This window comes from Ambystoma mexicanum, chromosome 4q, assembly GCF_040938575.1.
Source record: "Ambystoma mexicanum isolate Mex_15411 chromosome 4q, UKY_AmexF1_1, whole genome shotgun sequence".
Classification (NCBI taxonomy): Eukaryota; Metazoa; Chordata; class Amphibia; order Caudata; family Ambystomatidae; genus Ambystoma; species Ambystoma mexicanum.
In genome coordinates, this window is record NC_090928.1 from 635325800 (window position 1) to 635338066 (window position 12267).

General features: G+C 44.4%; 1 protein-coding gene across 3 annotated transcripts in view; it reads right to left on the bottom strand.

The window, feature by feature from the left end:
• LOC138467888 (UTP--glucose-1-phosphate uridylyltransferase) overlaps window positions 1-12267 on the bottom strand; it is a 764123-nt gene that overhangs the window by 225473 nt on the left and 526383 nt on the right. For all 3 annotated transcript variants that reach the window (XM_069608190.1, XM_069608189.1, XM_069608188.1), the window contains one exon: window positions 9107-9304. In XM_069608190.1, coding sequence (XP_069464291.1) covers window positions 9107-9304 — 198 coding nt within the window. The remainder of the gene's footprint in view (window positions 1-9106; window positions 9305-12267) is intronic.

The following is a 12267-nucleotide window of genomic DNA, read 5'->3' on the forward strand; positions in this document are numbered from 1 at the left end:
GGCCTGGAAGCAGTAACTATGTCAAGAAGTATGGCCCACTCCATTACAGGGTTATCACCATTAGAAATATTGAGAGGAAGGCAAATAACCAACGGGCTGCAAACCTCATGATGGAAAGGGATCAGAAACCGACCTCCAACTAAATCAAGAAATCAGGTACAGAGTGAGGAATAAACAGATCAAAAGCAAAGATGGATATGACATGAGCAAGTCTGCATTAGGACCTACAGTAAAAAGAGACATAATAAAAGTAAAGCTGAATAACAGACACAAAATCTTTCCAAATCAGTAAACACAGGAGGGTGAAAAATCCGGGACAGGCTTTGTAATAACTGAAGATGGGAAAGATGGAATGTAGAAAGAGTGCCATTGTTTAGAGGCAGAGACAATGTCCTTCAAGATTACCTCTGACAGATCACTGGAAGATTCTAGGAGAGTCTAACAGACCATGGAAAGCACGAGTGAGAATGAAGTATAGATACATGGAAATGAGCAAACCTCACCAGATCCATAAGTAGAATAGAGCAGCATAGAACAATCACAAAGGGGAGAAAAGGAACAAGAACAATAGAAGAGTTACAGGAACACAGGAAAGTGAAGGGAGACCTCTGAGTAACTGACTAATACCAGCACAGCTAAGAGACTGTACATAATTTTGATTAGGTGTCACCTGTTTCCATGGATGAGGTGGTGTGTGCGACAACGTCCTTTATCTTTCTCCACTGAGAGAAATATGTGCAATGCACATGGTGTGGTGACTGACACACAGGAGATGCACAAGCTTGCAAGAGCGGGAATAGCAGATGGAGCGGAGCTCACCCTGAGCTAATTAACAGAGAGCTGATAAAATTATTATGAAACCGCTGTATAAATGCAAGCATTAACTGAGTGAATAGGTTTATCTGTGTGTTCTGAAAATACCTCAGGGCATTACCACATTCATGGCAGCTTTTGACCTTTTTGCAGGGGTCTGCAACCTTGGGCTCTCCAGATGTTTTGCACAACTCCAATCAGAACGAGCCGAAATTGCCAATGTTAAGGGCCAAGGGAGCCTTAGTCCAAAACATTTGACAAGATACAGGTCAGAAACCCACGTTGGAGAGGCATTCCCTCTTTTCATCAGATTACACCATTTGTGCTACATAGCTTTCACTAACAGATTATTGAAAATCTCTGTCATGGGAAGTGTCTCTCAAGAGAATCTGGGTCCCAACAGCTCAGAGCAATACCTGCCAGCCCGAGGCTATTCTGGTGATGGATGCTGCCTTCAATATTGAGGAATCAGATGGTTGATGTAAATATAATACTGACAGATGGCATAAACCATGTTGTACATTTCCTTAAGATCCTACAAAAAACAATTCTTCATTAACTGAAAATGACAAAATAATTCCTTTAAAATGAATGTTTGGCCAGATTATTTTAAAAAGTGTCTCTGCGTAGGCCAGTTCACCTGACTAGAGTGGGCTGGGATGCATTCCCTAGCCTCCGTTTTCTTTTATTAACCTTCTCCCCCATGAAAGGTGGCAGGCAGGATATTCACACTTCAGTTGCATCGATTGGCACACAAGTCATTCCCTGACCGTCATGCAAAACTCTGATCAGTTCAGATCCGATTGGAGGAGTGAAAAGCACAGGAAGCAATGGAGGAGTCAGGCGACCTATGCAACATTGGCCTGCAGAGAAGTGGGTTGCCCACTGAATCCCTGCACACACCTGACAACCTTTAGTTTGAGGCAGAGTTGAATGTGCAGTGCCAATCACTGCGCAAAACATATGGGCCGGCCCATAAACCTGCACTCTAAGTCCACAGCGAAGTAGAATATAAAAGAAGGTGAGCCCGATAAATAGAGTAAGGCATATCTCTCTCCCTCTCTCCCTCTATCGGAAAGGAGCCCACATGGCCAAACCATGTTTCTTCATAGCTTTTAGGACTAGCCACAATACAATTTGTGACATGCATTCCAGAAATCATACCAAATCGTTTAAAAGTGTAGTTATTATGGTACAAATCAGTCCATCCCCCCACCCTACTCCAGAAAGGCAATCCCCACTCCCCCTTTGCAATACAAATAACTGTTAATGAGCCAGTCCTCGCTCCAGGAGAGACAGTTCACAAATATGATAATCCCAAACAGCCCATACCGGTCTCTGGAAGAACCGCTCCTAAAATGAGAAATACTGCATACCTGGTTTTGCCATAGTTTCATCATTTAGCTTTTGCACAAAGATTTCCAAGGACCTCAGGCAGAGACAGTACTAGTAAGTGGCAGGAGCTCCTGCAAAATCGAGACTGCAGTGTTATTGAACTGCCCATCCTATCTCCCACCCAAACTCTCTTTCTTCAGCTATCAGCACACTTCTCTTTACCTTCCTGCAGCAACAGCAACCTCTTTAGGCCATGGGCCGATGTACCCAGCTGCAAGGGGCTTTTTAAGGAAGAACTTGAATATTTGGTCCTTGCTCCTAATTTTATCATGAAGGGCCCCCTGGAAGGTTTCAGCATCATTCTGAAACCATTGGCATGGAGCTGCCTCAACACCAGGTGAGTGCTGGTTGGTGTGGGCAAGAGGAATTTCATTTTGGGCTGTAGCTGTGCCCACAGAGTGAGAGGAGTGCGACCCTTGTAGGAGGCACTGCTGTAGTCTTCCGAGATAAACAATTAAGGATTCTTGTCACTGCCACAATCACCTGATAAGCGACCCTTCGCTGTTCCGACGGGCAAAAGTTTCAGCTGCCACTCAGCACAGCCACTGAGCAAGGTGAGGTTTGAGATGAAGGTCAGCCTGAAACCAATCTATTAAGGAAGGTCAAATGGGTGCACCTGGGATCCTCATATCTCAAGCATCTTTCTCTGAAATAAACTGTGTTGCATTCTATAATACTCAGTTTATGTTAATGAGTGGAGTCTCCAGACTGCCCCATACCTCATCGGCCATTTCCAAGTTCCTTTTTGCATCCAGTGTACAATAGAACTATGAGCGAGAGAGGGAAGACAGAGAAAGGGAGAGAGAGAGAGGGGAAGAAGAAGAGAGGAGGGGGGAGAGAGAAATGGAGAGCAGAGGGAAGATGGACAGAAGGGGAAAGTGGAGAGAGAAAGAAGAGAAACGGAGGGCAGAGAGCGAGAATGGGAGAGGAGAGAGAAAGGGACAGGGAGAGAACGAAAGGGAGAGGGGAGGAAAGCAGAAAGAGGCAGGGAAGGAGAGGGAATCAAGACCAGGGAAGGAAAGCAAATCAAGAGCAGGGGAGAAGGCAGAGGCTTGGGAGAAGATGAGGGAGGTCAGGGGGGAGAAGCATGGAGAGTGTTGGAGAGAGTGGGAAAGAGCGAGAGAAAGAGGACAGTGGTCATATGAGAAAGTGAAATGGGATCTGCGAGAAGCCTGCGGTTGGATAACAGGAAAGACAGGACTTTTTCATGTGTTTCTGTGACTAGTGTTATGCGATTACTTTTTTGGAGTTTTTCCATGACTTGCTATGTCATGTTACGATTTGATGTGTGTGGTTTTAGGATTGCTTGCACCAGTCCTAATCAATCATTTTCCCAGATGGCAACTATGACCTTACTACCAGATGGAGCCCAACGCTGCCCCCCCCCACCTAATTGTACCCCTCAGCTCTTAAGCTCTTCCTTATTGAAAACATATTCCCAATAGTATCCATAAAGTCCACAGAAGCAGAACTGCACACTGGTCTCAAGTACTTCCAACCATCAACACCCTAGATTTTGCACCCAACTAACTCTCCCTCTCTTGCTATAACACAAACAATCGCCCTTCTCTTACAGAGCTGCACAAAACCCAAAAGATATGGCAAAATAGGACTTAATAAGACCACTTTATATTACATTACAAAACGCAAATACTAAGAACATAAGAAACCAAAGATGTGTGATGAATGAGATAATCATCCCAGAATTTCTGGCCCGGACCCCTTCTCATGTGGCCTCGGAAAGGCAGCCGCTACCAGATCCTGAACCGGGGGGCGGTATTAAGTGGGAGGATCACATGAGGGGAGTTTCAGGTCAGAAAGAATGGGAACATACTTTAAGTAATGTCCATGATGATCATACTGTATTAATGGCACATTGTAAAGTTGGAAATCTTGAGACAAAAAGGAATGTTAACATTATGGACTCGCAGTCCAATAATGCTTTGAGGACTGAGACAAGGAAGAGGAGCTCAGAGTTACAGAACTGTAGTGTGCAGTCTAGTGGTTGTATTGACCCACTCAGGTGTGGGACCTTTAAACATTTAAAGGCCCTTCAGGTGTGGGGCATCAGGAGAGAAAAGCAGTGGAAGCAGCAGAAGTATGAGGAAGCAGGAGGAGACTGAACAGCCACTCAAAGTGGGACGCAGTGCAAAGCTGTTGTAGAAGTCTGGAGCCCTGTGGGATGCAGAGCGCGCGCAGAGGGAAGCGTAACAGAAACTAGCTGTACCATGGGATAGAAGCTCTCCTGATCCTGTATGCTGCTTCGGTGTGTTGTGTTCACCGGAGTGAGAGCTGAGCAGAGGCAGCTCCAACTACAGAAGGCGCGAGCAAAGGAAACCTTACCGGAGCTGTCATACGCCTGTGTTCTGTGCCGGTTTTACAAAGATGTCCACAGAGGATTGTTTCCCCTTAATCTTATTTGACTTGGACGCCATCATGTTCCCAACGCTGTGGTCCTTCCCTTCATTATGGGTGGTGCGGTGCACCGCTGGCTCGTTGCGGCGTGGTGACACTTTGAGCCCTGGCCAGCCTCCGTTTCTTCTCTGCGTGCACCCAAATTCTCCGGCCATGTTTGGTTCTGAGGTGCCTTTATACTATCGGGTCCTCTCAAGGCGGGAGCTATCTGCTTGCCCCACCTTTATGGATTCCTTCTCTCCATCTGTCACCACTGTGAGTCACTCGCTTGGGCTCTTCACCTCCAGTGATAATACTTGTGTACACTTACTTCCTTCGCGCCCTGCTCACAGTTCTCCACGCTTTACAAATTGTGTGTGTTAGCACTTTGATGTCCCAGTGGGCGCCACCCAATGGTGTACAGCGCGGTCCACTAGATCCCTCTTCACCGTGGCCTGCTGATGCCGAATCTGCATCTGTTTGGGCTGCATGAGTGCCAGGAGGGTAGGGTTCCAGTCACAGTCCAGCCCTTCCTCACAGCTTCTCCACCTATGGGCTGCTGTACCACATGTGTGTGAGTTTACCAGCCGAGATAAAATACAACCAGCCCCCCTCAGGGTCCTCCTCACCACGAGGGAGAGCGTGGCCTCTGCAATAGTGTCCTCAACAGCTGTGTATCTATTCCATCTCTTAGGTACGGCCTAAGATTGCAGCTATTATGGGCACTGAAGAACGTCCTTGCCGCTTGGTTCGTTTTCACCGCACACTTCCAATGACTGCCAATCTTTTACTACTTTCCGATCTGCCTCTGTTGACAGGCCTGGGCATCCGGTATTAGCTACTGTTGGACATCCATGAGCTCTCTGCATCACCTTTCCACGTTGTATTGATATCGGCTCACTTTGTACCATCCTTGTGTTAACCGCTGCATAACATTGTTATTCGTTACAAGTTTAGGTAGCGGTGTGGCGTGGAGGGCTTCCCTGGTGCACACCGAACAGCCAGCAACTGTATCCTCCAATACCTCGTCAATTTCGTTGCTCGCTTTCCACTCGGAACGTTCGGCTCTTTGCCGTATCAACTGCCAGTGACAATCTTCCTTCACTCCTTTGTTACTATATATATATATATATAGCGCGTCTCAGACGTGTCAGTCCTGGAACAGCCGTTCGATCCCAGTCCGCTGCTGCAGTATTTCATATCTCACCGGACAAACCAGCCTGCCTTCAGTTCGTTAGGTGTCTGGGCAGGGCGCTCGTCCGCATTTCCTCCTCGAGTTCCTCTCCTTTCCGGGACTGTTAGTTCGGATGGCAGCACTATAGCGTTCGGGGCTCCTATTATAGTATATAGCTCATGGCTCTGAAGAATCCTCAAAGCGTTATTGAAACGCTGACCATCCACATTGTTCCAATGAGCCTCGGGCTCGATTGCAAGTAGCAATCCATCTCCTCAGTCCATCTCTTTGTCTCCAGCACGGTGCCATTTTAACTCTGCCATCTGCGAGCTGCGACAATTTCTTCTCGAGCCTGCTGCACACCAGCCACCTTGTTTTTCATCCAAATCCTTACGGATCAGCAGGAGCACTCTTTGAGACACGTCTTATCCCATGGCCTCGTAGCCACGCCCCCATAGGAAAACCCTTGGTAGGCTAGGGTCTTGCACTCGCTTGGGATGATTCCGTCTCACTCTTACCTTCTCTGCTTTACTTTTAGGTCCACTGACCCCTGCTCTCCTCTGGCACAGCTGCTCAGAACCGATGCACACTTCCAACTCAGGTGGTCTCAGCGTTGTTTCGTGGGCATGCTGTCCACCACTTCCACTTCGAGATCACACCACCACTGGGTTGCTGATCGCTCTCTTGGTCCCGCCGACACTCTGTCTGCACACGCTGGCCTTCCAGCATCTTGTACCCGCCTTCTCAATAGATCCGAGACAAACCTCGGCTCTGCCCCTCGTCAGTGTAATGTCAGAGGGTCTTCCCCTGCACATCAGGTTCTCCACCCTTCCTCCACGGTGCACTTACATATACATCTTGTATTAAAGGCATATCTTCCTTTTCTTGTGCACTTGACTTTTGTATTGGCTTCAGCCAAAAATAATATTCTCCTATTCTTCAACTTTTCATAGTTCCATATAGGCAATTGTATTGGTTTGTCTAGGGAGTTCCTCACAGGAAGGGGGTCCTTGTCCCCAAACAGGGAGTCTACCAGTGAGGCCCCACTTGCCTCAACCTAGGGAGGGTATTGCAGAGTGGGTTCACCTCCCTAACCTCACAGGGGTTGGGGGTGTAGGGCTCCCCCTTGGGGACAAAGTGTGAATACCTGCGATTCGTCACACATCCCAAGCACTATGTTGTAGTCGCAAGAGTCCCAACATTCGCTTAAGATAAAATTGGCTGAATTAGACAAGATATTAAGCTGAAGTCCCACTTCCTGATCACATCCACCAGCCCTGCCTAGGATAACCTGTTCAGACATATGACCAGCAGTATGAATTTGTTCAGAGTGCACTGCTCTACTACTTTACAATTGCTTTTCAAATGGACTGAGAGAACACAGATTATGTAGGAAAGACCCTGCTCCCAGCTTAAAAGGACTGTCCGAGTCATTTTTTGGATCAGTTTATGTATTTTTCCAGTCACCTTAAAAACCGCACTAGCATTGGAACAAAAACAACTCACCTGGATAGTGTTAATCCAGCTAATATTCTCCAAAAAGCAAATCTGCACAGCCCAGCAAAATTCTTACCAGCTAATACATCACAGCTGGATGCCATTGCTGAGAGCACAACAAATCAGTAAGCTGGATTCCAACCAACAGTCCTGGTTTCAGAATCTGACCATCTAAGCATACCAGGGGTGTCGATGACCGGTTACGCTTGACCTATTGGTGGCATCCAACACTTTGAGCACACTACCCTTCTGGGTCATCTGCACAAAGCCAGAAAAAGAGTGCAGTCCTTCCTAATCAGATGATCAAAGATGGTTTTGGGCTGACCCCTTTTGAGTCCAGGAAGTAGTGTGAAATGGGGACCAGATCGGTCACCACTTGTATTTTAACCTTTTTTAGGCAGCCAAGGGCTGTGCTTATAAAATCTTTATGCATGCTAGTCTCCATAGTCTGATGTCCGATCCGGTCATCATCCATGCAGATGGGTCATGGTGCTGTGACCATGGTGTTCAGCAGTTTCATGAAAGCTGTGGTGGCCTAGATAACAAGTAATACACTGAAATAAAATCTCAAAGACATACAAGGTGATGTTTTTCTAACACTGCCAGAGACCAATTAAGTGCTGCTTTCTTGGCAGCCTCTTGGACCATGGCAGATCCCAATGACAAGTTATTAACTTTAGGCTCGTCACAGACATTCTCTTGCCCCAAGGTCAGGTTAGCCATGTGACCAAGCATTGCCTTGATTACCTTGACTTCTTTAAACAGGCCCTCCTGCATTTGTCCTTACCGTTTGGGTAAATGCTTTCATATTTGAGGCAGATTTGTGACAAGTTTGTTTACTAAGGCCAGCCAAAAAGAACTTCCAAACAAGCAACAAAGGAAAGGATTAAACATGTTGAGTTGGGCAAAGATCCCTCTCCATGCACACACTTCCACAGCCATCCAATCTATGCACTGGTTTCTTGTAATAAGATTACATTTGAGTTGATGTACCTAGCCCATCAGACATTTCAAAGAGTTACCTCATAATAATAATAAATAATAATTTGGCATTTATATAGCGCTACGCTGCTTATTATTACCCACGGTGTGTGGTACTCATTTATCGACCTCGGAAGGATGAAAGGCTGAGTTTGGCCCTGCCGGGATTCGAACCTACGTTAGAAGGCTCTGCAGGGATGTCATCAAAGTGAGCGCTCTACTCGCTGTGCCACTTGACCGGTCACCACTTTCATGGTTTTTGGGACCCAAAGCCATCTCTGCACCAGCCCTCTCACAGGTTTCTTCAGGCCTCTAAGTTTTCCTATCTTTTTTGGATGAGGTTTATTTTCTGTTCAGGTCTCTAGTATGCAGAACTCCCCGTCTAATGGTTTGAAGCCAACAGATGATCAATACGGATTTTGTAGAGCAACACAATCATGGAATGTTCCTTTAACCAGATAGCCCAAGGCCGATTTTGTCTCTGTTACTAGTGAACAAACATTAAATAAAATATCAATACTGGCTGAGAGTCCTTGGTGGCTTCAACAGGTAAGATTTTCATACTAACCAATCAGTATGCAAATAAAACCAATTCAAATACAATGCAAGTACATTTATCTCATGACTATTCATAGAACCAATTTGGAATGGCCTACTGCACCAGGCCTTGAGGACTGATGGTGAGCACCCATGACGTTTCAGAAAAAGGATTTATCTTTTTGCACCAATTTTCTAAACAAGTAAAGCTTCAATGATGAGAATTAACTCCCAAAATGTGTCATATGGTGCTAGATTACCTATGATGAACGATATTTAAAAATATATATATATTACCACTTTTGCCAACCTTACCTTGGCGTTAACAATGATTTCCATATCAATTGCATTTTGTTCTTGGAGCCTTTTAATTGCCTTTAACGAAATCCACAAATTGTTGGTGTTGAAAATTTTAAATTTTGAGACAGACTTGAACTCATCAACATGTTGTTTTGGTACTTGTGCGATTTCTACCAGCCTGAGTTTTCCTTCATATTGTGTGAGTGTGCCACCCTGAAACAGAAGAGTCTCCAGTCAGTCAATTTTTGTGTCACCTAATCAAGGTCAACTATACAATATGTGGGCACATCCGAATCGCTTGGGTTCAGCTGCAGAATAGGAGAACATCATTTTCAAACACCATGATCTCTGCAAAGTCTGCCAAAAATATGAAAGAGCACAGATATTTACATAAAAGCATGGCTGCATTTAGTTATTTGCCAAAAAACAGGATATGCTTCTGCATTGGTTACCATACTTGGTTAAAAATCCAATAATTAAACATTAAAAGAGGCTTGGTTATAGGTGAAGTATATCATAGTCTTACGTCATTTAAATATAGGTCTTATTAGCATTAAATTAAAGTGTTTCATATATCACACAGATCGCCACGTGGCCGCTTTCCAGCAACCGATGGAATACGACAATTGTTACACATAGTATTTTTGAAACTGTGATGCTTTTTTCCATAAATTACATAGCACAAAAATACTAACCTCTTGCAGAACATTCCTTACAGAAATGTATTTGCACAAAGTATATGGCAATTTCACCGTTATTAGTCAATTTGCAGATGACCTAATGCTATTTGACAGGACTCCTATGGGGCGGTCTAGATATTTTATAGCATTAGGTAAATATATAGACAATAACAGATTAAGAATGAATGCCTTGAAGTCATCTGTAATGCCTTGTAGCAAAGGTAGAACGTAAAGTAAACCAACGATATCTAGGAGTGTTCCTTTGAGGGGTGCAGAGCAGTTTACTTGGATTTTCTGCTATATGCTACTAAAGGTCTGGCTCAAAATTATAAAGAGACTCGAGGGGAAATTGGTTCACCTAGCAGCACAAATGCACAAAATAGATCTTAGATATTGTGCTTATACATTACGATCACTCGTGGATTACTAAAAGGGCAACATTTTTCCAATGTTGACATATGGACTACAGGTAATAAATATTTCCAAAAAAACACTAATTTGATAAAATGGAAGGTGTCATTTGGTAGCATTGTCTTTGGCAACCTGGATCCTTCCCAATGATTTTCTTAAGAATCAAACTTGGATTGCAATCTTTGGACTCCATTAACTATACAAATCTAATGGTACTATACAAGATGTTCTGTCTGCCTAAGCTTTCCTTATTTAAAGATCTAGGTAGCACCATTTCAGCAGTTAAATCACAAGCCCTTAATCGCCTATACTCCAAACGTCTAACAGCAATGGATAACATTGGTACCTCAATTGAAGAATTAGCAACTAATCCAAATTTGTTCAAACGAAAGGTCAGATTATGGGACTGGACCAACCAATGTGACACGGTTAGGCAATACCAAGTGTACAGCCACTTTAAACAAGTCAATGTACAATTTAACAAGTTACCAGGATATCTGTTTATTTCCGGACTGTAGGGTTAGATTAACATACATGAGAGCCTGATTTAATATATTAAATACTTTAGATGTTGTAGGCCCTAGGCGAGGTATTCACCCTGAAGACAGATTGTGTCATTTATGTAAACATAACGAGTCGCGGAAACACTTGAACACTTGGTTACAGAGTGCCAGAAGATGAATAGGCGAAGAGAACAATGGCTCTCGAAATGCATTTCCTATGTAACTGTTGATCGTGCTGAAGCTCCACGTGCCTCATTGTTCTCGGGTACAAACAAACATTATTGCACTTGTGCACTTTATCAAGGGATTCTACAAATTGCTTGGGAAAGCTTTTATTGATGGGTTTTAAAACATTTTTTACAAAAATTGTGAAGCTAGTTTTATTCATGAGGGCAATGACATTATAAACAATGTAGATAGAGTATAACCTGAAATAGTAAGAGTATAACATGAAATAGTAATTTGTAAGAGTAGTATGAAGTGTTATTAGATATTCATACTTTTTAGAGTGACTACTTGAAATTGTTTAATCAACTGTAATTGTTATAGGTTTATCGGTCGTATCGTGTTTAAGGTTTATTGCAAACCATACGTTGAGCAAGTATATACACAAAGAATACAAAGATTGGGTCTTTTTGCGGCACATCTGTATCCATACATGACCATGCAATTATGCCAGGGTGCATATGATATTTTAGATTAGCTGGAAACCTATTGTCCGACTGTTCTGGGACTGGACCTGTATCTGATCATACACCAAATGGCCATTTTCCTTTGAATGGGACACACCTTAGCATACCTAATGTCTAGTAATTGGGCTTTGGATCACTAGGGTAAACAAAAACGGTTGCACCCAAGGTTGTAGAGATCAGTACAGCAGTAGCACACAAACAATAAAAAGGTAAAGGTATCTGTCCTAGAATGGCTACGTATTTCTAGATCAAGCCAAAAGAGTAAGTTGTGTGACTATTTACAAGATCGGGTCACTTCTCCCCCTGTGAGGCTAGGGAGGTGAGGCCGCTAACAAATAGTCCCACTAGAGGTGATGGAAAGCGGGATCTCACAGGGAGAGCCTCCCCTCATTGGAATAAGGACTCCCGATCTGTGAAGCAACTCCCCAATGCCTTTTCCCTCAGGACCAAGTCCCTGCCATAAATCTGTGAAAACACTAATGTTTGTTGTGCTAATGTCTCTTCCATCTTTGATCTACACATTAATATGACCCAGATGAAGAAGAGCCAAAGAAACCTACAGAGTAATAACAGGTTGCCATACTACAGTACTGAGGAGAGTTGGCCCCAAGGAGGCATAAAGATCATCTCAACAACAGTAAAGAAGGACTTTGACTTTACGTTGGGGAGGACCTTGCCACAGGAAATAAAGATAGAGAAGGGCCTGGGAAATAGAGCTGCTGGTGTGAAGCCAGCCCAGCCCGGGAAGTTCGGGCCTGGGAACACAAAGCTGCAAGAATGCTGATCCCCAGTGGCGGGGACATACAGGAACGGTCGACGGAGCACTGCAGTGGAAGCCAAGCTCCTGACCAGTGGACGAGTGAGTAAGAAGCCAGTGGTGGTGTGACCTT